The 27334-nt window shown below is 44.3% G+C and overlaps 1 protein-coding gene across 1 annotated transcript; it reads right to left on the reverse strand.

Moving 5' to 3' along the window:
• Positions 1-56: 56 nt before the first annotated feature.
• LOC308660950 (myoD family inhibitor domain-containing protein-like) lies at positions 57-27127 on the reverse strand (the record flags this gene model as incomplete). The annotated part of the gene is made up of 3 exons (XM_081315597.1): positions 57-325; positions 13029-13265; positions 27028-27127. The coding sequence occupies 3 exons, from the start codon at positions 27125-27127 to the stop codon at positions 57-59; spliced, it is 606 nt and encodes a 201-aa protein (XP_081171723.1).
• Between the last annotated feature and the right edge of the window lie 207 nt (positions 27128-27334).

The raw sequence follows: 27334 nt of genomic DNA on the forward strand, positions 1-27334 counted from the left end.
TGGAAGGGCATATGGGCACCTTTCTGGCATGCATACGTTGGATGGGCATGTGGCAACTAGGCTGGGAAACAGATGGAACAGCATTCCAGGCAGATCTCAAGACAGTCCGAGGAACCACAGCAGTCTTGCAGCATCCCGCAGCCCAGCCCACAGGGGCAATTCCCTGCACCTGCATCGCCACAGCAGCCTTCAGATAGTGGCTCCCCTCTTTCCCCACTGCAGCAAACCTCTAGGCAGCCCCTGCAGGCTCCACATTCCAAGAGGAGGGAGCAAAAAGTCATGAACTCGCAAAAGAGGCAGGCCAGGGCACAGAGAGCACAAGAGTCTGGAGGAAAAGGAGAGGAGAAAAAAAAAGATTAGGAGTACAAGGGAACTCTAAGATCACTGCTCAATTAGCCACAGGTTTCCACGTTGCTCTTACCCCTTCCTTTGGTTGTTCCTGCTAAACAAAACCAAACAAAACACAGAAGTTAGAAATCTTTTCTAGTCTATCAGCATATTATCATATGCACAAACTGTTCTTCTGCTGGGCCACTTCAAAGGGTGGGGCATTACATATATAGTGCAAATGAAAACCTGTATGTTCACAGGTCAGAAAATAAGGTTCACCTTTATCCTCTTCTATGATGATGATGATGCCATGGTATATCTATATAGATTCAGTTGGCCATTTGTATGTCATATAACTTTATACAGAACAATGTTCAAAACAAATGATGAATTTTATCTTGTTCTTTATTGTAATAATCCAAACTGTAAGAAAGAAATACAGCATTTTCAAATAAAATCATTGTTCCCTGTCTCCCCTATCAAATTCTAAAATGTCTGTGAACTACGACATGAATGCTTGGTAAGGCTTTAAAAACATGGCTGTGTACTCAAGCCTGGAGCTCTGAATGTGCTAATGGCCCTGTTTCCTGGCTTTATTCTTAACTTGTTAATTATCTTGACTGCTGTATACCTTTATTTATTTATTTATTCAATTTCTATAGCCACCCATCTCAATCAATGACTCTTAGCGGTTTACAATTAAATAATAATAATAATAATAATAATAATAATAATAATAATAATAATAATAATAATAATAATAATAATAATAATAATAATAATAATAATAATAATAATAATTTTATTTATATACCGCCCTTCTCCCGAAGGACTCAGGGCGGTGAACAGGGCAGATATATAAAAAATACAAAAATACAAAAGTTAAAAGAAAATTAAACATATGCCCAACTAAAAACAGTAAATACATATATTAAAATGACAATAAAAACCCAACCCATCCCCCATCAGGCCAGGCCGGCTTGTTCAAATAAGAGTGTCTTCAGATCGCGACGGAAGGAGCGAAGGTCGGGCGCCATCCGGAGCTCAACCGGCAACCGATTCCATAGCTCTGGGGTGCCCACAGAGAAGGACCTCCCCCTGGGGGCACCAATCGACATTCTCTGATCGGTGGCACCCTGAGGAGGCCCTCTCTGTGGGAGGGCACAGGGCGGAGGGAAGTAAGGAAGTAATAAGACAATAAAAACATTTTAAAACAATGAAAGCAATAAAAAACCCTAAATAAATATATTTATACAAAGTAAATATGCCTAGCAGCCGAGACAGTTGGACAGTTAGCAATAAATCTAGGAAATGGGGTCCTTACCCAGGCATGGAACACAGCCAGGTTTTGAGGGCTTTACAAAAGGCCAACAGGACTGGGGCCATCCTAATCTCCAAGGAGGAGGATATTTTGCAAAGCAGGGGCTCTTCAGCAACTACTGTAGAAAAGTCCTATCTTCTAGATCCCAACAGCCAACACTTTTTGGCTGACAGGGTCTGCGGCATGTCCAATCTGCTAGATCGAGTTGTACAGATAGAAACTCTTGGAAAAACGCAGTTCCCTTAGGTAACCCAGTGCCAAGCCATGTAAGGCTTTAAAAGTAACAGCCAGCACCTTGAATTGCACTCAGAAATATATCAGCAACCAATGCAGCTCACACAGGAGTGGTGTTACATAAATGTTTTCTTTGAAGATGTTTTGCTTCTCATCCAAGAAGCTTCTTCAGCTCTGACTGGATGGTGGGCAATGGAAAGATTTATACTCCTTGCAGACAGCTGGTCATTTTCATTCTTTTAGTGAGTCATTAGTGTTACCTGGAGGCTTATCTGTGTCTTCAGGGTCACCTAAGTAGTGCAAATGTGTGTGCAGCCTTCTTGGAACTGTTGAAAGGACTGTGTTGTAGACTGAAGACAGATGATGTCGTATCCTGCCCCCTCCATTGAAAGAGGATTGTTCAATTTTGACATAGATGGCCTCTTTGACCCCTCTTTCAAACCAGGGGTCCTCTCTCTCCAAAATGTAGACTTTGCTATCTTCGAAAGAGTGACCTTTGTCTTTTTAAATGCAGAAGGACTGCTGAATCTTGTCCTGATGGGTTTGTTCTCCTATGTTGTGCCATACATTTATGAAGTTGTTGCTTTGTTTACCCAATGCACAGATCTGCACATGGCAGTATATCTGTGACCCTGAAGACACAGATAAGCCTCCAGGTAGCACTAACAACTCTCTAAAAGAATGCAAATGACCAGCTGTCTCCAAGGGGTATAAATCTTTCCATTCCCCACCATCCAGTCAGAGCTGAAGAAGCTCCTTGGAGGAGAAGTGAAATGTCTTCAAAGAAGGTCCAGTTGCCTCATGAAAAAAAGCATCTGTGGGATATCTTTGAGCAGGAGTTGTGAGAAGGACTCACAGATTGAGCACTGGGTTTGTCTGGGGTAGTACAATCCCATCCAGAAGTAAAGATGAAAGAACCTTTTCTCTAGAGGGTCCAAATACCCACAGCTACTCTGTCTTGCTAAGGAATCTGTTTTGCCCCCATCCAGTCCCCAACGGCCTCCAGATACTGGGATAGAAGATCCACGGCATCACTTAAGGGGCCTGGGGTAGAGATATAAAGCTGGATGTCATCTGCGTATTTTATTTTTTAAATTCTTTATACTGCTGCTCAATATAAGATGGCTCTTATAATTGCTGATATCTCATCGAAAACTGACATATCACCTTACCTAGCTACCTCACATAAATGTCAAATAGAAGAGGAGAGAGGAATGAACCCTAAGGCACCCCACAAAGTAGGGACGATGGGTTAGATCTCTGTCCCTCTATTAACACTGATAGGAACCAGCCCCGGAGAAAGGAGAAAAAAACCAGCGCAATAAAGTGCCACCCATCCCCAATTCCCACAGGATACCATGATTCATGGGGTTGAACGCTGCTGAGGAGTCAAGAAGAAGCATTTATTTTTAATGTTTGTATTGTTTTAATTTTAGAATTGTAAGCTGCCCAGAGTCATTGGTTGAAATGGGCAACTTTAGATTGATGGATGGATGGATGGATGGATGGAAGGAAGGAAGGAAGGAAGGAAGGAAGGAAGGAAGGAAGGAAGGAAGGAAAGCAGTTTTCAGATACTAAGAATCCATTCTCTTATTGACATATCTTTTTCCTTCCATTACTGATTATCTGTAATATTAATGAGTATTAGCTATTTAATGAAAATTTCCTGATCAAAATTCTGATTCTCTGCATATCCAAATAGACTATAAAGCTGAATGCATCTCATAATTTCATTTGCATTTTGTAATGAACAAAGATCTTTTCCTCTGATTTATAAGGATATGCTAATTGTCCATATAGGGACGCGGTGGCTCAGTGGGCTAGGATGCTGAGCTTGTCAATCAGAAGGTCGGCAGTTTGGCAGGTTGAATCCCAAGTGCCACGTAACAGAGTGAGCACCTGTTACTCGTCCCAGCTTCTGCCAACCTAGCAGTTCGAAAGCACGTAAAATGCAAGTAGAAAAATAGGGACCACTACGGTGGGAAGGTAACAGCGTTCCGTGCGCCTTTGGCGTCTAGTCATGCCGGCCACATGACCACAGAGTCGTCCTCAGACAAGTGCTGGCTCTTCGGCTTTGAAACGGAGATGAGCACCGGCCCCTAGAGTTGGAAACGACTAGCACGCATGTGCGGGGGAACCTTTACCTTTTTAATTGTCCATATAATTATGAGTTTCACATAAAGTCCAGGTCAATTTTACCATGCTTTTGCTGTTTGGCTCAACATACAAACCTCCACATACAAAGAGGCATATTTTTGCAATAAGGTTAATATGATCTTGCTGCTGAACTCTTGCAAATGTTTATTTCCTTACTACCCAGCAAAATAGGTTAGGATAGAACTTAGGATGGAACTTGACAGTGAAACATGCTTTATTACATTTTCTGCAGAGAAACTGATTAGAAGAAAGGTTAAAAACAGCCCAAAGATAAACCCATTTGGATTTTCTTTCCCTAAATAAATTATAAAAGATAAAATGTAATGCTGGGCATAGAAGAGATCTAGAGAACTGGATTTTCCAGTTGTTGAATCACGGCTCTCAGCATCCCACAGAAACAGCAATCCAAGGCAAGGGTGATTTTCAGAACAGAGGATTCTGAACTCTTCCCACTGATTTTGCAGAATTGGCCTTTGATTGAAACTCTTTGCAAGCAAAGAATTATTTTATATTACTGACCTTCCTGGTCAGATTTCTATCTTGATAGCCCTCCCAGCACATACAACTCTGGGCATGTTACAACTAAAAGTGCAAAATAAATCAAAATTGTAAAGAGTACAATAATTATGAGCCAATAATAATAGGTCAAACCACCCCCAAGTTGGAAGCTAATAAAACCTAGCCTTGTTGAAAATCCAGAGAAATAAAACAGTTTTTTTAAAAAACAAACAAACTGTGAGGGATGAAACTTCTAAAGGTAAGGCATTCCAATGTATGAGGTCTACTAGAGAAGGCATGTCATTTTGTCCGTGTCTCCTCACTTCAGAGAGATTCCTAATAGGTCTTCCTGAGATATTCTTACTAAATGAGCAAAATCAGTTCTGCCTTTTTGTTGAGTTTTATGGGTTGCCTGTGTTTGTGATATGCCTATATGAGGGCTTACACCAGAGTTTTTTAAGTTTCTCGTCTTAAAAATGTTTCAGAATTGGGTCTCAGGCTATACATCCTTGGTTAGGAAGTATAAAATTAATATCAATCTGGCCACTGGCCACAGTATTCTTTCCTTCTATTGTGTTCCAAGATATGACAATATTCTGAGAATATTGGGAAGAAGGATACACAGAATTCTTGAAATAATGTCAGACTTTGCTCACCTGCCATAATGATCCCTGAAGAAAGGCAGTTAGTAGAAAGCCTCCATGGTAGTTGTTGTTAATCAATGATAGCACAATTCAGACACTTCTAATGCAAGTTCCAGACAGTCACGAGTCTGGTAGCAGAACTCCAGGGCTGATCCTTCAAGTCTGCAGCAGCAACAACAGCTGGAAGGGTCAGAATACAGCCCCCAGGAGCCTTGAGTGATAGGCAGGCAGGCAAGCAGGCAGAGCAGAAAGAGTAGGGCCCAGAAAGAAGAGGCAGGATATCAGAAAAACAGCAACAAAAAGAAAGAGGCTAAGAGGATGGCAGCACACAGCTCTGTGGAAAGGAATATGAGGGAGAAGAAGACAAGGTCACACTTTCACAATAGTGGGGTGAATTTGGCAACATCCTTATACCTTATAAATCAATTCAAGTGCAGCTTTCTTGGCAAAAATCAACATCTGAATATATTTGCTTTGCATGCTAAGCTGAAGCTAACAGTTACTGAACTGGCTGGTATCTTGGATATCATGAAACCCAAACTCCATTCCTGGGCCAGTTTTGTCAGGACCACCAGTGCTAGCCTACAAAAATACATACAGTCATGAGACTGAACCAAAGAATTAGCACATTCAGTGTCTCTCCCTAGATTTCTGCAGCACAGATTTGGTAGGTGTGTGTGTATGTGTGTGTGTGTGTCTGGGTGCGTAATAAAAAATAAATGAAAAAAGGAGGCCCATTTTAAACCTACGAGAGGATGAAAGACTCAAGGTTCTGATTTGCCAGTCTTCACATCCAGTGGCGTAGCGTGGGTTGTCAGCACCCGGGGCAAGGCAAGTAATTTGCGCCCCCTCGCTCTCGCACCGCACGCCTGGCACCCCCCTGGCGTAAGAAGAATCGAGCCTCCCGCGATCTCCCGTCCCCCCCACCCCCCTGAAATTCTCACCTGCTTTCACAGACTTGTTCTTTTACACCGGCTGCAAGTACCAGGAGCCAAAGGCAGCCTCTCCGAAAGCCTCACACCCAAAGACGCAGGCACGCCCACACCGAGGAATGCCGCCGCTGGCGAGGCTCGCAGACGCCGCCGCTGCCGTTCTTTCTTTCTCGTTCGCGGGAGCGCGCGGCGGCGTGCGCATACAGAGGCGTATATAGACCCAGGGAGCCGCCGAGCCTTCCCCCACCCGGAGAAGCGTTTCTGTGTCGGCGCAGGCACAGATACCCCTCGCTCGCGAGCAGCCTTGCCCTAGCCCGCCGGTCGCGCCCCCCAGATGTTGCGCCCGGCCCCCCCTGCACCCCCCACGCTACGCCACTGTTCACATCTCATCTTTTTAATGAGCCCCTATGAGAAAGCTATCCCACATGACAGCTAAGGGACGTGTACTGAATTCTCTTTTTTAGTTTATGCCTGTTTATATTTTTGCAACTCCGTCCCAAAACCATTAGGAAGGTCTGGTCTTTGGCACTTAAATTCATTAAGCATAAAGGGGAAGATAGGTAAGAGGCACTCTACATTTTTAGGGCAGTCACGTGGCACAACCCAGTTGGAAGGGTAACATTTAAGTCCACAAGTGGAATAGCTGCATCCTTAAATGCTCCTTGTGCTGATGGTACACAGTATTCTTCAACTCTTCTCATTGTCAGCTGAGTAATGATTTAAGAGATTTTTCTCTAGCCTTGATAAAAGAAGCCAGCTTTGCTAATCATTTTGCAGATCTAGACTACAAAACCCGCACAATCATAGAAAACTGCAAGAGATGAAAAGAACCTCACCTCTCGTTACAAATAAACACGTGGGCAGAATGGAACCAAACCTCCTTGTTAAGCTTTCCTTTTCCTGTCTTATTGTTGTGATTCAGGGTCAGTCTGTGGGTTCGGCAGTTGGGTCGGACGACTCAGAGGAGGAGGAGGGGGGTGTTGAAGAGCTTGCTGATGATGGCCTTGAGGCTCCGCAGAGCCCTCAGCCAGGCCCCTCCCACCTGGTCACGACGGAGACCCAGCTGTGTGAGCCTGACAGCGTGAATGAAGATGACCCACAGCTGGCCCTGTTCAAGGACGCCCGACGCAGGAGGCAGTCAATCAGGAGTAAACAGAGGAAGGCAATGGGGCACCTTGGAAGGAGGCAGAGAGAAGCCACGCCCTGAACTGTATAAAAGGGGAATGCGTGGGAGGGCTGGTTTGCTGAAGGCAACCGCTTGAAAAGCTCCTGTTTCTTGGTTCGTGTCTTGTTCTGTTTGTTTTTGTATTCATAAATTTGGCAGGCTTAATTCCAGCCTCTTGCCTTCTTGTAAAAGGGGTTGTCCCTGCCTTTTCTGCAGGGCCGGTAGCAGGCTGGTACAGAACACTTATACCCCATTAGTCATTCCTGATACTGGCCTTAGGACTTTCCCCAATGAATATAAAATGCACATTTCAGATTTTAAACAGTGTATCCACGAATGGAGAACGCTGTTATGGCAAGGCTGGTCCAAAATGTTTCCCACCCAGCACCAAGACAAGATGAAGCCTCCCACACATTACTCCTTTATGGCTAATTGCCAGGCAGAAGTACAGCAGGATGCTGCTTGAGCCAGCCTTGTTTTTCCACAAGGGCTTACCAAGAGCATCCATGAATCCCTTAGGTAGCTTAGAAGAGAATCATCTTTCTCTCATCTTCCAGCTGTTTTCCAGGACTTCGCCCTGAAAGGCCTTCCATGTTGTTACTGGAAATAACATGTAGCCCCCATGACTAGCTGCCATGGAGAGATCAAGATGCTGTTGAATCCGATTTAAAGATCTCATCAGGGTTTAATGCCTTCTCCCGCACTTGAGCCTTCAGAGAGTGGAAATTTAGTTCAGGAAATTTAGTTCCCTGTTCTTTGCCTTCTGAGGCAGCTCTGCCTAACAGCAAAGCCGTCCTCTGCAGTATGTTTTGGGTGAGAAATTGTCCTTCTTAATTAAGGGGGCTCTTAATAAAGCTACATGCACCTATCTGTGTGGAAGAAGACAAATTTAAAGATCCCTTTGGGTGGAGTGGGTGTGACTGGGTGATTGATACTGTAATGTATTGGGCTTTGTCTTGCTTAGGAATATCACATGGGGTTAATTGCTGGAAGGTTGCTCAAGCAGGGAAGCTGGCTAACGGCTCCCAGCTCCTCAGACAACCCGTCTCCAGCACTGCCATTGACTGCTTCTAGGGCGGCAATAGGTTGCTTTAAACCTATTGGCTGCCGCCTAGAGGCCAGGGTATAAATTGCTGCATTCGCAGCCCTGTTTCTCAGTTCAGTTTCTGCAACCAAATAAAGAATGATTCTTGCTGAACTCACTCGCCTAGTCTCGTCAATCAAGCAACGAACCCAGTATCTAACACTGGCGACGAAGGTGGGATCCTGCTCCTCCAACTGAGCTGAAGAGTCACTAGGGGAGAGGCTGAACATGCCTGGCGGGAAAAGCAATTCCCCCCCCCTACGGTCAGCCTAGCACAGCTACGCTAGCGACCATGCACCCAGAGAACCAGTCCCTGGTCAACGGAGGAGAAGGACAAGAAGACAACGAGCCCCAGCTGCGAAGACTAGCAGAAATGGCAAAGGTCAGAAAGCTGGAAGAATTTGATATAGCTCACCCAGAAAGATGGTCTTCGTACCTATCCAGGGTCGAGAACTATCTACGCGCAAATCAAGTTGCCGAGGACGGCCTGAAGGCCGCTACGCTCCTGTGTGTGTGTGGCCCAGCCACATTTAACATCGCGGAGAACTTGTTCGCACCAATGCCATTGGAGTCCGTAACGTTCACGGACTTGAAGAAACAGCTCAGAGACCACTTCCAGCCCAAGCTGTCGGTAATCATTTGGCACCATGCATTCGAACAGAGGGTTCAGCAACCAGGTGAAACAGAGTCTGAATTCATTGCGGCGTTGAGGCAGGCCGCACGCCTGTGCCAGTTCTCCAACATCGAAGAGAGGCTACAAGACCGGCTTGTCTGCGGTCTCTGGAATCGAGAGTTACAGCAAAAACTCTTCACCAAAGAGACTGTCGTTCCCAGACATGCTGAAAGAGATCATGGCGGATGAAGCCGCCGGCGGGGCCATACGAGCTATGCGGCCCGCCAAAACAGCACAGCACAAGGAAGCAGTCCACCGCGAGGATGCCGAACATGTGGAAAACCCAGAAGACAACACAGAAATCAACAAGTTACAAAAACACAACGACCAACAGCGTCACAGCGACAAGCAACAAGGGGCAACTTACAAGACTGATCCCTTCCTTAGGTGCCCAAGATGTGGCGGCCGCCACCAACACATGGACTGTAGGTTCTGGACAGTCACGTGTCGGGCCTGCGGAAAAACCAGCCACATCGCGTCCATCTGCAGAGGTCGCCAAAGGGACCGGCAATCGAATCGCCAGTCGGACATTCCGACGAGGAGAGGTACTGGCGGCCTGGGACAGTATAGTGTAAGTTTTTGCTCCAGCCGCAGAAGCATTTGCTGCATGGGAGTTCACTGCCCTATTAAGCCGAAGTTTAGACTTCAGGTGGAGCTGCAAGGGGTCCCTTGCAAGATGGAGCTGGACACGGGCTCAGCCGTATCCATTATTTCACTTGAGACATTTAATTTCGTCTGCAATTGCAGCAAGAGATGGGACAAGCTGAGGCCATTTGACATTATACTAACTGACTTCCAGAATGCTAGAGTCGTCAAGGGTGAGGCCACACTAGCCCTTACATTTAAGGGGTTTTCTGGGCACTTGGACCTTGGCATAGTAGGGGGTCAGCGAATGAGCCTGATTGGGCTCGACTGGTTTGATGCACTAGGCATCCAAGTAACCGGAATCAACCGGACGCAAGTCACGAGTCTAGCGACAGTATGCGAGAAATTCGCAGATGTGTTTGACTCAGCTCTGGGGATGTACACGGGCCCGCCAATAACATTTAAACTAGATCCTACTGTAGTGCTGGTCAGGATTAAACCTCATAGTGTGCCATTTGCTCTTAAACACAAAATAGACGCTGAGTTAGATAAACTTCTAGAACAGGGAGTACTTCAGCCAGTAGATGGGGGTGAATGGAAGACCTCAATCATAACGCCACTAAAAGCCAACAGGGAGGTCCGAATCTGTGCCGATTACAAATGCACAATTAATCGTGCACTCAAACAGCATGCATACCCGGTACCAGTAGTAAGCCACATCCTGGCGTCCTTGCAAGGTGGTACAATTTTTGCAAAATTAGATTTGGCTCAGGCCTACCAACAGCTTCCTGTTGATGAGGCCACAGCCACAGCACAGACAATTGTAACCCACAGGGGGGTGTTTAAAGTAAAATGCCTGAAATTCGGGGTCAGCGTAGCGCCCGGCATTTTTCAAGGCATTATGAAGCGGACGCTCAAGGGCATTCCGGGGGTTTGCCCCTATTTTGATGACGTGCTCATCACCGGTGAGTCCACTGAGGTGCTAGCAAGGAGGTTCAGAGCCATCCTTCAAAGGCTGCACAAAGCAGGCCTCAAGCTTAAAAAAAAAAAGTGTAGTATTGGAGTCCCTTCAACTGAGTTCTTGGGTTTCTGTATAGATGCCAACGGCATCCACCCTGCTGAGTCAAAAGTAAAAGCCATTCAGATGGCACCCAGCCCCAAAACAAAGGGAGAGCTTCAGGCATTCCTAGGCCTCCTAAATTTTTACCACATGTTCCTTCCTAACAAGGCCGCAGTGGCAGAACCATTACACCACCTCTTGGACAAAAATACAGTGTGGAAGTGGACTAGTGTTCACGAAATAAGTTTTCAGGAATTGAAGGCTCTACTGTCTGTCAGTTCCACGATCACTCACTTTAAGGAATCGATGCCGGTATGCCTTGTGTGTGACGCGTCCCCATATGGGGTGGGGGCTGTTCTTAGTCACTTGGAGAGCGATGGGACTCAAGTTCCAATTGCTTTTTATTCGAGGACACTGTCCTCTGCTCAGCGTAATTACACACAAATTGACAAGAAGGCATTGGCCACAGTGTCCAATAACAGGGCCCAAGTTACTGCAGCAGAATTTCAGGCTTTTCTGAGGGCAAACCTCATTAGGCATGCGACATCGGCTCCATTTCACCCATCTAGTAATGGTCAAGCTGAACGAATGGTACGCACCATGAAAGAATCATTGAAACGCATAGTGACTGGGGACTGGCACTACAGACTGGCTGACTTTTTGCTCTGCCAACATTCCACACTGTGCACAGCAATGGGCAAAAGCCCTGCAGAGCTGCGCTGGGGGAGGCGACTAATCACGAAACTGGACAGGTTGCACCCAGACTGGGTGGCAGCTGAAGCCTCTCACCCAAATCCCCCGAGGGGGCTGCAAGTGGGTGATGGGGTGTGGGCCCGGAACTATGGGCATGGGAACTTGTGGGTGCCAGGGAAAATCACCAAAACGTCAGGCCCCCTCTCATACGAAGTGGGCTTAGAGGGTGGGTGAGTCATTCGTCGCCATATCGATCACCTTAGGAAGCGTTTTCCAGAATGGCCACAAAGCGAGGACTTCGTCCCAGGTCCCATCCACGGACCGCAAACTGGCAGCCAGGCCGATCGATCCATAAGCTCTGAGGTCCCAAGCAGTTGGAGCAACAGGGAGGTGGCCATAGGGAGGTAAAGCCCAGGAGTGCAACATGGGGCCCCTGATGGAGAAAGCCAACCAGAACACTACAGCTGCTGTGCTAACTCTGCGGAAAGATTGGACTCTGGGGTGGGCCGACCGGAAATGGCCAGCCAGAGAATTCTGAGTCAGCCAGACTCGCTTGAACTTATGGACCCTGGTCTACCCAGCCCGGCAGGCAAGCTGGTAGGCCAGGGAGTGCCTGGGTCCCCTAGGTGTTCCACGAGGGTTCGCAAGCCTCCTGCGTATTTACAAGATTTTGTTCCAAAATAACTGAGCTATAATGTTGTATGTGTCATTGATTGCTGCTAGCCAGGAGAGCCTCTGTATTAGCAAGTATGGAAAATGTGTACATTGCATATTATTTTTGTATCTCTGAAAAACTTGTAATTGCTCTAACCATTCCCTTTGTTGTTATAATGTGTGTACATTCTAGTGGGGATGGGTGTAATGTATTGGGCTTTGTCTTGCTTAGGAATATCACGTGGGGTTAATTGCTGGAAGGTTGCTCAAGCAGGGAAGCTGGCTAACGGCTCCCAGCTCCTCAGACAACCCATCTCCAGCGCCACCATTGGCTGCTTCTAGGGCGGCAATAGGTTGCTTTAAACCTATTGGTCGCCGCCTAGAGGCCAGGGTATAAATTGCTGCATTCGCAGCCCTGTTTCTCAGTTCAGTTCCTGCAACCAAATAAAGAATGATTCTTGCTGAACTCACTTGCCTCGTCTCGTCAATCACGCAACGAACCCAGTACCTAACAGATACTTTATCCTGTTTTATGTGAAGGTGATGTGTAAAATAGATATTAAAAAGGGTGGAACTTCAGTTAACTGCCACTTTGAAGCTGCTGATCTACTTCACAGAAGACTCTCAGTCCTTCTCTAAAATATCTGCTTGCCCTTGGAAAACTTATCAGGGGCCAAATGACGCCCACCAGTGGTTTTGTCCTGTTCTCTCATTACTCATTACTCATTACTTTACTATGGGATAGCCTTCCTACTTTTGTTTCTAAGCCTTGATCCATTTTGAAGAACCAAAATGTTACTCCCAGGCCAGGGGTAGGCAACCTTGGCTCTTTTATGACTCGTGGACTTCAGCTCCCAGAATTCTGGGAGTTGAAGTCCACGAGTCATAAAAGAGCCAAGGTTGCCTACCCCTTTCCCAGGCAGTTGTTTCTTCTTTATTATCCATCAGTGGTCATTCTTCAGCAACCACCCCACCAGACCTTCCCTCTGTGAACTCACCATCCCCGGCTACCTCCTGAATCTGTGAAGCTGTTGACTTGCAGCTCTTCTTACTGCTGCTGGTGCAGACAGAGGAAGTGGAGCTGATGCGATGCTTCTTTGAGGCCCGGGGTTGCTGTTGCTTCACAGAAGCCTGAGGGGGAACCCCACAGCTATTGCTACAGGACGCAGGGCGAAGAGCCTTCCCCTGCTGGGAAGACAAACAGGCCGTACTGGCAGCAATAGAAGGAGGAAGCTCTGCAACAAAATTGAAAAAGAGGGGTAGAGGTGCAAGGCTGACATCTGATCAATTTGTTATTTAACTCATGGCAGAATAATAGCTCAAACAGCAATTTGCTTTCTGTGGTTTGGTTAAGAATAACTTTCTTGGGAAGTGGGGGAAAATATATTACTTCTCTCCAAGCCCTGGTTCCAATCTCTACTTCCCCCACTCTGATCAAAGTGACCATTCATATTGTTAAACAGAAGTTAACTCTTTTAATTAATTAATGTCACCTGCTGCTAGTTATAACTCCCATAAGTTTAAATCAGCATTTCGGGGAGTTGTGGGTTCAACACATCACTCGTTGGGAAAGTATTGTGGGAAGAATCCAGAGAAATGAATATTTTGGGGAATATTAAAAAGGCAGAATATATTTTCCCAAAGGAATAATGGAGAAGATCTTTTTAAAGAAGACAGAAACCAGCCCCAACCCCTCTCCCCCAAGCAGAAACTAGCTTTAAGAAATGCAAATGCAGACCTCCTTCCGACGCGGTCTGAAGACCCATCTATTTGAACAAGCCGGCCTGGCCTGATGGGGGATGTGTTGGGGTTTTAATGGGGATTTTTATATTATTATTGATTGTTTTAGCTGGGCTACTATTTAATTCTTTTTAATTTTTGTATTCTGTATTTTTATATATGCCCTGTTCACCGCCCTGAGTCCTTCGGGAGAAGGGCAGTATACAAATATAATAAAATAAATAAATAAATAAATAAATAATAATCCATTCAGGAAGGTTGGAGCCAGGAAGCTAGAAGCTGATGAAATTAGGAAGACAAAGACCCCTAAAATCTACATACCCTCACCCAAATTCTAAGAACAGGAAACATAATAGGATTAACCCACCAATACCAAAAGGACACACTCAGACTCAGGTCAAAGTACATGACGCAGAAAATTCAAAGCCTCAAACAGAAAGAACTCCAAATACAAAGTCCAAAAGAGGTTTAAAAGCCCACCACTCCCTGCTACATGTGGTCAGCTTTCCCGGAGCCTTGTTTCTGTCTGACTCTCCTCTTCAATAAACTGCAACTTTCTTTCTAAAGCAGTCTCCATTTTGTTTATTCCCAGCTTGGACTGGACTTTGATGAAGATTGTTCTTTCAACAGTATTTTATTTTATTTTTATTTGTAAAATCTATTAGCTGCCCATCTTACCTCCAAGTAACTCTGGGAGGCTTACAATATTCTTTCACCAGTGATGAGTAGTTGAGCCACTGCTCCTAGAATCCATTCAGAGGTTGGTAATAAAATAGAAGAGAGAAATCCTCAAACACACAGGGACTAGTCATTTCAATTAATCTAAATTTAGATAAAACCAACTTTTGGAGGGCAATGCTCAGCACATCACAGAAAGGCCAAGAGGATCTCCTTATCCCCAAACAAGTTTGCCCATTGATGCCTTATACAGGCATTCATAGAAGAGTAATATAAATAGTGGCTGGAGAAAAAAAAACGTGGAAACATTGCTGCAGATCCAAAGTAGAAACCTCTGTACCTAAGTTTGGATCAATATGTACAGATCTCCATAAATAATTGACTATCACAGTGGATTTTAGAGCATTACGATAGCCCAATATAGCCAAGAAGTCTATTTTGGGTTCTGCTTATTATTGATGTATTCCTTTTTTGCTCTTGTCCATACCATTCTCACTAGCTTTGTGAAAGGAAGGAAATTTTCATTGGAGTTACACTCCTTAAACAAATAAATATAGTTTTCATGGAAAGATATATTCCCTACTGCTTCTTGATGCTCTGATCACTGTAAACAGAAATAGCCTCGTCTCTCCTTCCATATAGATGTACAAGTGTGACTTTATTTGAGGAAAGGCAGAGTTCAATAATATCTATGGTGCAGTCTTATATATACACTTGGAAAGAAGTAAATCCCCTTGAATTAAATGGATCCTATTTCCCAAAAGAAATAGGAATATAGGTACATAGAAATATAGTCCAAGGTATCACTGCAGTTTAGTAATTTAATCTTGTGTGCATTACAGACATGACTTTGAAACTTACAGTGAAAGAGAAGGGGAGGGAAGGGGAGGGAAGGGGAGGAAAGGAAAGGAAAGGAAAGGAAAGGAAAGGAAAGGAATTCTGGGCAGCTGGTTTGTCGCCTCCTCCTGTTTATTTCATCATTTCTCTTTTTTTTTAATTAAAAAGTTTTAAAGTACATTTTTGAACATAAACCCCATCCCCCCCTACCCCTAACCCATACCGTAACCCACCCAATACCCCTACCTCCCCCAGCCCCCCCCCCCCGACTTCCCAAAGCAGAATACAGGGTATTATTTTCACAATCTTAATCTTAATCTAAAATATACTAACTATAATTACACTTTAAATCCAGTCACGCTTTAACTCTCCTTAAACATCATAGTATATCTCCATTACAAATATTCTTCACATATTCTACCATTTCTACCTAATTCAAAACTTTCAAAATCGATTCTTCTATAATAAACAAATCAACCTTCTTCCAATATAACAGTACCAAAAATTCTACTATAGTTATTAATTATAAATATCTTTTGCTTAAAGATCTTACATATTCCACTAAATTACGTTAACTTTTAAAATTGTAATCTTTTACAATTCAACCATACATTGCATCATCACAACCACATCTTCAAGATTTAGACTAACAATTTAAATTTCTCAATTAAAAATTATATGAAATAAATAAACATATGGAAAGGCAGCCCTGGCAGAGGTCCTGCCATGAAGAGGAATTGCAGAGGAAGGGAACTGAAATTCACCAGCCTCTGGGTCACCACTCAATGACTGACACTGAACGTTACAAGAAAACTAGCAATAAGCACACATTCATGTTCTCTTCTTCACCAGATGAAAAGATGGAGTTCAGCTCTCCTTTCTCCCTTAATGGAAATGGACTGGTATCAAAAACAGAAAAAGGGAGAGGTGACAGTTATGAAAGCAACTCAGGAAATGAAATACAAATGGCCAGGCTAAAGAATGAGAGAGAAATAGTTGTGTAATTCCCAGAAGAGAATCAATACGCACAATATTCCTCTGGACACACCTAGCAATGCCCACTTTAATTCATAGTCAAGGCAATGGTTGGCAAACATTATGGATTTTATGCACCTTAACAACACAGCATCAACTTAAGGGGGGAAATGCTAAATGTCTGAATGTCACTTATGGGCTGGGAATGGAAGTGAAGCAAATGTGATGAAAACAAGGCAGAGAACTTGCTGCATCATACCTGAACTGTGCTAGGGTGCAAGTGGGGACAGGGCACAAGCTCTCAGGAGAAAATCCATTTTCTCTAAAGCAATATCACAAGGGTTATGCCTCACACAACCTATAGAAGCATTTGGATATAACCTTGAAGAAGGAATGCAAGGGTAGTTACATAAGGTGGTTACATAAGGTGGTTACTGCTAAGCTTGTAAGCCGCCCTGAGTCTTCGGAGAAGGGCGGGATATAAATGGAATAAAAATAAAAATAAAATAAATAAATAATTATTAGCTCAGCTCTGGAAAAGAAGAGGGAGTGAGAAAGAAATTCAAAACTATAACAAGAGAAAGAGAGAAGCTCTCTCAGGCTGTCAAGATCCTGTCATTATACCTTGCAGCAATAAAGTAGAGTTCTACTAGTCCCTGTGGGGTATGTTTCCTGGCCTAGCATATCTCAAGGGACTGACTCAATGTCTACTATCTCATGCACAAGGTTGAGGTATACCTGAAGCTGTTGCTAGCCCTTATGTTCTTCCAGCATAGTTTAGTCCAGGAATACAAGTCTCTTGGTTTTTAATTCTACAGAAACTAAGGGACTCTGAAATAAATTTTAAACACGATGGAGGGAATGAGTTCTATCAATTGCAGCTAAGCGAGGCCAAAGCAATATTGATGTTTAATCATGTAATTAATAATATTTTTGAAAGATAAGAAGAAAAGAGAGGAATGACCACTGGAAAGGCAGTGTGACAGTGCCATGTCGCGTGATCACACAGAGAGACGGACACTTGAGCTGGGTAGTACTTCTTTATTTTATCAGGAATGAAGCTGGAGCAAAGGGGTTACCTGGCGTCTCTTTATACCTGCCCAGGTGAATCGCAGCCAATAGATTCAAACCTGGGCTTCCCGCCAGTGCAGGTGGCCAATGGATTTAAACCCTGGCTTCCCGCCAGAGCTGACCATGCCCTGGGGCTGTCAACGACTAGCTCTATTCAGGCTTTCCCGCCAAAAGCGGTTATAGCCTGGAGCTGTCCAGCCCCCTGCTGTGCTGACATTCCGTGTATGCTTTAAGAGCATACACTACAGACAGGAAAAATATTTAAGCCAGCATACCAATAAAGGAGGACATTTGTAGCTCAGGGTTGAAATGAAGGGTCCTTGGTGCTCTCTGAGCTTGGTGGTTTTCCTGCAGACATGTCATTACCCAAAGTAGGCAACATCATCAATGCTAGTAAAGAGTGGGATTAAATTCTCTGATTCATTAAGCCTGTGTTACTTAACATGAGAGATTTTAAGATGTGTGGACTTCAGCTTCCAGAATTGTCCAGTCAACTCCCCCCACCCCACAAACCTGTATTTCTCTATTTTAGCAGAGATGTGCTAGAGGTTTCCAAGAAGAGCAGCCTGTGGAAGAAGGCTGAGAAATTCTGAGAAAAACATGAGGTTCCAGAACCTCTAATAATGGGGCGAAAAACTGGCATTTGCTTGTCACTTTTCAGATTCTCCATATCATCCTGGGTTTTTTTTAAGGTGAATTTCATTTGCATTTCTTTCAGATGGGCTCTGACAATGGAAATAAACCAGAAGAAAAAGATGACACAATGTCCCTGTGGCCTGCCATTTCTGACTGCAAATGGGCTTTGGAAGTCCTTGTTTGTCCAGTCCTACATGCCCCTGCCCTGAGGCCCAGCATGGACCGTATCTTTATGCAGCAGTACTTCCTTTTCCAACAGAGCTATCAGGAATGAAGCCTGCCAGGAAGTCATGCTGTCTGAAGCAAAGCCAACTGATGCCAGCCATGTGCAGATCTTTTGTGTGAGGGAGAGCCCAGTCTGGCTTACGGGGGACAGTAGATCAAGTTTCACAATTAGAAGGTTTGTTTTGATATTCAATGAGAGGAATGTATATAAGATTTTCACCTTCAGAGAGGGATGTTCACCACTGCTTGATATCCTAGCCCAGGGGTAGGCAACCTCGGCTCTTTTATGACTCATGGACTTCAACTCCCAGAATTCCTGAGCCAGCATAGCTGGCTCAGGAATTCTGGGAGTTGAAGTCCATGAGTCATAAAAGAGCCGAGGTTGCCTACCCCTGTCCTAGCCTATCCAACCATCCTACTGTCTAATTTGAAAAAGTACAACTCATCCTGAAGCATTTCCATACAAGGGAGTTGCATTACTCCTCGACTGGATCGGCACGCTTATATTCCCAAATTATTCTCCCTCTTTGGCAATTGAGCTGATACCTTTTCTTCTCAACTGCAATGCAGGAGACTTTCTGAAGTTGCTTTTTATCTGGAAATGTGGATCCTGTGAGGGCTGAGGGAGTTTTTTTTCAGTATCGGAGGGAATGCTTGTCTCACTCCTCCTGGTTCCTGAGCTTCAAGTGCCCTAGCTGGACCTCAAAGGGGAATCCTGGCTCAAATGCATTGCATCTCCTCAGTAGCCCTGGGTAAGTGAGCAGATGTGAAATTGGCAAGATTCTATAGTGTGTTATGTCCTCTTTTAGCTGCTGTAGAACAGTGATTTTAGCCCCTTCTTTTGTGAGACAGGGAAGTATAATTCATGTTCATGTGGGCATTCCCTTAACACAGTGCTAGGTTCATTAACAGAGGGATAGAATCAAGATCAAGTGAAGTACTAATACCACTTTACAATGCTTTGGTAAGGCCACACCTGGAATACTGCATCCAGTTTTGGTCACTACGATGTAAAAAAGATGTCGAGACTCTAGAAAGGGTACAGAGAAGAGCAACCAAGATGATTAGGGGGCTGGAGGCTAAAACATATAGGGAACGGTTGCTGGAATTGGGTATGTGTAGTTTAATGAAGAGAAGGGTGAGGGGTGACATGATAGCAGTGTTCCAATATCTCAGGGGCTGCCACAAAGAAGAGGGAGTCAAGCTATTCTCCAAAGCACCTGAAAGCAGGACAAGAAGCAACGGATGGAAACTAGTCAAGGAGAGAAGCAACCTAGAACTAAGGAGAAACTTCCTGACAGTTAGAACAATTAACCAGTGGAACAACCTGCCTCCAGAGGTGGTGAATGCTCCAACACTGGAGGTTTTTAAGAAGAGACTGGACAGCCATTTGCCTGAAATGGTATAAGGTTTCCTGCCTGAGCAGGGGGTTGGACTAGATGACCTCCAAGATCCCTTCCAACTACTTCTTCTTCTTCTTCTTCTTCTTCTTCTTCTTATTATTATTATTATTATTATTATTATTATTATTATTGGGAATATTTTTCTGCCTTATACCATTTATTTAGGAAAAGCCGGCCTATTGAAAGCATCCCCAAAACACCCAAAAAAGCTGTTGTCATTTGTAATGAATAATGTAAATAATCACATACATGTCATTAACAAACATAATAAATTAAAAATTAAAAATCATTCCCAGGACATTTAACAAACATTTTAATTCATCTTAATTATGACTGTAGGCTTCTTTATAGAGAATAATGTCCTAGTAAAAACCTCATCAAGTGACAGATAATGACTTTAAATCTCCAAATCACATTATAAATTAGGCTCAATGTATTCTGTAATTTCTTAGTTTAAGAAATGTATAGTTAAAAAGGCCGTATAATATGGGCACAATATTCTTTTAGAGGAAATGTTGCTACCAACAAAAAAAATCCTCTTGCTTTTCCAGAAAAAATACTCTTTCTTTGAGTACTAAACATAAACACTTAGAACGTAGATTTTTCCTACACGTGCATTCTTTTCTTACTGTGTCTTGCTGTGAAAATACTGAGCTACTGGTAGGAAAAATAGTTTATCACCCTTCAGGATCCTCCCAGCATCCTTCACCAGTAGTCAAAGGTCTTGTGAACTGTAGTTTAGCATCACCAGAGACCCATAACGTCCCCACTCTTATGCTATGCTATATATCACAGGCAGCCTGTCTAAACATATGGGTTGCCTAAAAGTGGTACCTATCTTCTACTTATCAATAAACAGACACTATGTGATAGAACTGGGAATTGGAAGGGCTGTGCTCTTGGGACAGCTATGCTTGAATCAAAGGGAATATTCTGGGGAAGATATTGTATTGTACTGCACCTGCCCTCTGGAACATCTTGTCCCCCAGAGTGAGGTTTGTTCCCAACCTTCCAGACTTCTTCAAGAACCTAAAGACCAGTTGTCTAGGGGCTCCAATGGGGGAGCATCACAGCAGATTAACAACATATCCCACCTGTGTCCCAATCGTGCTCCCGCCCTCGCCATTTTTTAATTGGGCCACAGTATTTGGCTATGTGTAGGATTTTATTTATGTTTTTCTTTGTACAGTTTTTATTTTTTAGGATTGTAAACTGCCCAGAGTTACCCTGAGGTGTAATGTAATGGGCCTTGTTTTACTGAGTGTACCACGCGGGTTTGAATGCTGGAAGGTTGCTTAAGCAGGGAGCTGGCTAACGGCTCCCAGCTCCTCAGACAACCCATCTCCAGCGCCGCCATTGGCTGCCTCTAGGGCGGCAATAGGTTGCAGCCCTGTTTCCCAGTTCGGTTCCTGCAAGCAAATAAAGAATGTTCCTGGCCGAACTCACTCGCCTCGTCTCTTCATTAAAGCAACAAACCCAGTACACAACACTGGCGACGAAGGTGGGATCCTGCTCCTTCCACAGAGCTCAGAGTCACTAGGCTGGAACGCGCCTGGCAGGAAAGCAATTCCCCCCCCCTATGGTCGGCCTAGCACAGCCACGCTAGCGACCACGAACCCTTGGGATCAGTCCCTGGGCATACGGAGGAGCAGGATAAGAAGACGATGAGCCCCAGCCGCGAAGACTTCACCGAAATGGCGAAGGTCGGAAAGCTGGAAGAATTTGACCTAGCTCACCCAGAAAGATTGTCTTTGTATTTATCCAGGGTCGAGAACTATCTCTGCACCAATCAAGTCGCCGAAGACGGCCTGAAGGCCGCAACGCTCCTGTGTGTTTGCGGCCCAGCCACGTTCGACATTGCGGAGAACTTGTTTGCTCCGACTCCACTGGAGTCCATAATGTTCACGGACTTGAAGAAACGGCTCAGTGACCATTTCCAGCCCAAGCTTTCGGTAATAGCTTGGCGACACGTGTTCGAGTAGAGGGGGTCAAGCTGGTAGACCAGGAGTTGCCGGGATCCCCCAGGTGATCTACAAGGGTTCGTAAGCCTCCAACTTATTTACAGGATTTCGTCCTAAAATAATTGTGCTATAATGTTGTGTGTGTCACTGAGATTGCTGCCTGCTTAGGAAAGTCTCTATTAGTGAATACATTGGAACAATGCTGAACTTGTGCATACTACTGTTTGTACTTTTGTAAACTCTGTAATTGCTGTACTTATTTCTTTTGTTGCTATAATGTGTGTACATTCTAGGGGGGAGGGGTGTAATGTATTGGGCCTTGTTTTACTGAGTGTACCACATGGGTTTGAATACTGGAAGGTTGCTTAAGCAGGGAACTGGCTAATGGCTTCCAGCTCCTCAGACAACCGTCTCCAGTGCTGCCGTGGCTGCCTCTAGAGCGGCAATAGGTTGCTTCAAACCTATTGGCTGCCACCTAGAGGCCAGGTTATAAATAGCTGCATTTGCAGTCCTGTTTCTCAGTTCGGTTCCTGCAAGCAAATAAAATATGTTCCTGACTGAACTCACTCGCCTCGTCTCTTCATTAAAGCAACGAACCCAGTACACAACACTGAGGTATGATAAGCAGCCAATAAACTTTACAAGAGAGAGAGAGAGAGAGAGAGAGAGAGAGAGAGAGAGAGAGAGAGAGAGAGAGAGAGAGAGAGAGAGAGAGAGAGAGAGAGAGAGAGAGAGAGAGAGAGTGTGTCAGTCTTAGTGGAGCAATGTGGATGCCAGTCTGATTCCAACTCATGTGTTCTGTACAGTAATAAAACTGTTTCTTGAAAAAACAATTCATTTTAGAATATACATTTTCACTATGGATGATGGGAGCTGTAACCCAGTGCATCAGCACTGTTATCTTTAATCCATGAATATATCTCTCAATATCTGCCAACTTGATCTACTGTGATCTTTTGATAACATGGTTCTCTGTATGTCCTACAGATCAGTTAAAGCACACAGGCACCAGATAGCAGCACCTATCCAACCTTATCCAATGTCAAATAAAGTTAAACAGAGTCAGATCTGGTTACTTTTTGAATGGGAGACCAATCCTGGAATTAATAATAATATTGTTAGTTAAGCTGAAAAAATCTCAGCCTGGAAGAGGCAGTGGCCAATCACTTCCATATTATGAATTCAACTGAAGAGAAACTTTATTTTTTTATATGCATGTATATTTTAACACCCCTTCATGGATTGTTGTGGCGAAGGGGCTTGCGTAATTCAATGAAGCTATGAGCTATGCCGTGCAGGGCCACCCAAGACAGACAGGTCATAGCAGAGAGTTCTGACAAAACGTGATCCACTGGAGAAGGAAATGGCAACCCACTCCAGTATCTTTGCCATGAATACCCTATGGACAGTACCAAAAGGCAAAATGATATGACGCTGGAAGATGAGCCCCTCAGGTCGGAAGGCGTCCAATATGCTACTGGGGAAGAGCAGAGGGCTAGTACTAGTAGCGCCAGAAAGAATGAAACAACTGGGCCAAAGCCGAAAGGAGGCTCAGGTGTAGATGTGTCTGGTGGTGAAAGGAAAGTCCGATGCTGTAAAGATTTTTTCTCCATAGGAACCTGGAATGTAAGATCTATGAATGAAGGAAAGCTGGACGTGGTCAAACAAGAGATGACAAGACTGAACATCGACATCTTAGGTATCAGCGAACTAAAATGGACAGGAATGGGTGAATTTAATTCAGATGACCATCAGGTATACTACTGCGGGCAAGAATCCCTCAGAAGAAATGGAGTAGCCTTCATAGTCAATAAAAGAGTAGGAAAAGCAATACTGGGATACAATCCCCCAAATGACAGAATGATCTCAGTTCGAATCCAAGGCAAACCATTCAATATCACAGTAAACCAAGTCTATGCCCCAACCACCAGTGCTGAGGATGAAATTGACCGGTTCTATGAAGCCCTACAGCACCTTGTAGAACTAACACCCAAAAATGATGTCCTTATCATCATGGGGGATTGGAATGCTAAAGTAGGAAGCCAAAAGATAACCGGAATAACCGGCAAGTTTGGCCTTGGAGTACAAAATGAAGCAGGGCACAGGCTGATAGAATTTTGTCAAAAGAATACGATGGTCATAGCAAACACTCTTTTCCAACAACCCAAGAGACGGCTCTACACATAGACATCACCAGATGGTCAACACAGAAATTAGATTGACTATGTGCTCTGCAGCCAAAGATGGAGAAGCTCTATACAGTCAGTAAAAACAAGACCAGGAGTTAACTGTGGCTCAGACCATGAGCTTCTCGTTGCAAAATTTAGGCTTAAACTGAAGAAAGTAGGGAAAAGCACTAGGCCACTCAGGTATGAACTAAATCATATCCCTGACGAATATACAGTAGAGGTGACAAATAGATTTAAGGAATTAGATCTGATAGAGTGCCTGAAGAACTATGGATGGAGGTTCGCAACATTATACAAGAAGTAGCAGCTAAAACCATCCCAAAGAAAAAGAAATGCAAGAAAGCAAAATGGCTGTCAGAGGAAGCTTTGCAAATAGCTGAGAACCGGAGGAAAGTGAAAGGCAAGGGAAAAAAAGAAAGATACACCCAATTGAATGCAGAATTCCAGAGAATAGCTAGAAGAGATAAGAATGCCTTCTTAAATGAACAGTGCAAAGAAATAGAAGAAAATAATAGAATAGGGAGGACTAAAGATCTCTTCAAGAAAATTGGAGAGATGAAGGGAACGTTTCATGCAAAAACGGGCATGATAAAGGACCAAAATGGCAGAGACCTAACAGAGGCAGAAGAGATTAAGAAGAGGTGGCAAAATTACACAGAAGAACTATACAAGAACGAGCTTACCATCCCTGATAACCACGTTGAGGTGGTCACTGACCTCGAACCAGACATCCTAGAATGTGAAGTGAAATGGGCCTTAGGAAAGCTGAGCAACAACAAAGCTAGTGGAGGTGACAGTATTCCAACTGAGCTATTCAAAATCTTAAAAAGACGATGCAGTAAAAGTGCTACACTCAATTTGCCAGCAAATTTGGAAAACTGAACAGTGGCCACAGGATTGGAAAAGATCAGTTTACATTCCAATTCCAAAGAAAGGCAGTGCCAAAGAATGTTCAAACTATCGCACCATTGCACTCATTTTAAGTTATGCTTAAAATCCTACAAACTAGACTCCAGTAGTATGTGGATCGAGAACTACCAGAAGTACAGGCAGGATTTCTAAGAGGCAGAGGAACTAGAGATCAAATTGCCAACATATGCTAGATCATGGAGAAAGCTAGGGAGTTCCAGAAAAACATCTACTTCTGCTTCATTGACTATGCTAAAGCCTTTGATTGTGTGGATCACAACAAACTGTGGCCAGTTCTTAAAGAGATGGGAGTACCAGACCATCTTATTTGTCTCTTGAGAAACTTATATGCAGGTCAAGAAGCAACAGTGAGAACTGGACACGGAACCACTGATTGGTTCAAAATTGGGAAAGGAGTCCGGCAAGGCTGTATACTGTCACCCTGCCTGTTTAACTTATATGCAGAGCACATCATGAGAAAGGCAGGGCTAGATGAATCAAAAGTTGGAATTAAGATTGCCGGGAGAAATATCAACAACCTAAGATATGCAAATGATACCACTCTAATGGCAGAAAGTGAAGAGGAGCTAAAGAGCCTCTTGTTGTGAGTGAAAAAGGAGAGTGCAAAAGCTGGGTTGAAACTAAACATTAAGAAAACCAAGATCATGGCATCCGGCCCTCTCAATTCCTGGCAAATAGATGGGGAAGAAATGGAGGTAGTGGCAGATTTTATTTTCCTGGGCTCCAAGATCACCGTAGATGGGGACTGCAGCCAAGAAATTAAAAGATGCTTGCTTCTTGGGAGGAAAGCCATGGCAAATCTAGACATCACACTAAAAAACAGAGACATCACCCTGCCAACAAAAGTGCGTATAGTCAAGGCTATGGTCTTCCCAGTTGCAATGTATGGCAGTGAAAGTTGGACCATAAGAAAGGCTGAGCGCCAAAGAATTGAAGCCTTTGAACTATGGTGCTGGAGAAGACTCCTGCGAGTCCCTTGGACTGCAAGGCGATCAAACTGATCAGTCCTAAAGGAGATCAACCCTGACTGCTCTTTAGAAGGCCAGATCCTGAAGTTGAAACTCAAATACTTTGGCCACCTAATAAGAAGGAAGGACTCACTGGAGAAGAGCCTAATGTTGGGAAAGGTTGAGGGCAAGAGAAGAATGGGATGACAGAGAATGAGGTGGCTGGATGGAGTCACTGAAGCAGTAGGTGTGAGCCTAAATGGACTCCAGAAGATGGTAGAGGACAGGAAGGCCTGGAGGAACGTTGTCCATGGGGTCGCAATGGGTTGGACACGACTTCACAACTAACAGCAAAATATTTTAACAACATGAAAAACAACTGAGACAGCAACATGTAATGTATAACTCAGGGGTACTACTTATAAAGGCAATAAATCTATCATAAAAATTCCAGAAGAAGCCAATAAAATCTTACATTTTAAAAGATACTAGTACGATTGCCAGAGAAATACAGATGTCTTTACTTGGTGCCAAAAGAACTGTGGTGCCAGGTAAGCCTTGTTTAGGAAGGGTGCTTTGCATGAACTCCCCCTCCCATGCAGAGTATCACAAATCTGCCCAGCTATGCCAACTGAAAAGTTCTACCTACAGTGAGTCCTTTCCCTTTCCTTCCCTTTTTTTCAAGACTTCATATCAGGCTTGACTCCTGGCAATTGCTTACAAAAGTGTCTCATTTTGCTTGGCAAGCTTTTAGAAGTGGCGCGGTGGCTCAGTGGGTTAGGACGCTGAGCTTGTCGATCAGAAGGTCGGCAGTTTGGCGGGTCGAATCCCGAGTGCCGCGTAACAGAGTGAGCGCCTGTTACTTGTCCCAGCTTCTGCCAACCTAGCAGTTCGAAAGCACGTAAAAATGCAAGTAGAAAAATAGGGACCACTGCGGTGGGAAGGTAACAGCGCTCCGTGTGCCTTTGGCATCTAGTCATGCCGGCCACATGACCACGGAGACGTCCTTGGACAAGTGCTGGCTCTTCGGCTTTGAAACGGAGATGAGCACCGGCCCCTAGATTTGGAAACGACTAGCACGCATGTGCGGGGGAACCTTTACCGTTACCTTTTAGCTGTTGCCTACTTCTCAGGGCTGACAGAGAGTGTCTGACCCAAGGTCACCCAGCTGGTTTTGTGCCTAACAAAAGGAGACTACCCAGTCTCCCTTATTGCATCCTGATGCCTTAACCCACTCCACCAAACTGGCCCTAACATTTCAGCAATAACATTTTTCTATGAGAGAGTATTAAACATTTGCCTGTGGAGGAGATGAAGAGAAAGAGAAATATAGTTCTTGGGCAATCCAGAAAGTTTCTGTGCAATCCAGAAGGCTGTTATTGCACAGAACTGCCAGATCACTCACCTGAATCAGGAGTGACTTGAGTGGCATCCACTGTGTCCTTTATGGGTTCTGTATTTGTTCCATTGATCCTGTCCAGTACAAGGGAGTTCATGGCTGACATCTGGGAAATAAAAATGTGGAGTAGAAGAGAAGAATGTGTTGCATTATATTTACATTTGAACCATACTGGGAATGGATCGCAAGATAAAATTTCCCTTCTTACAAAAAGAGACTGCTTCTCTGCAAGGGGAGATCGGTTCTTCCTGAAAGAAGCGTCAGGCAGAAGAAACAAAGGTTTAACCTTTTTCTGGCCAAAATGCCAAGTCTG

This window comes from Vipera berus (assembly GCF_964194415.1).
Source record: "Vipera berus genome assembly, chromosome: 2".
NCBI lineage: Eukaryota > Metazoa > Chordata > Lepidosauria > Squamata > Viperidae > Vipera > Vipera berus.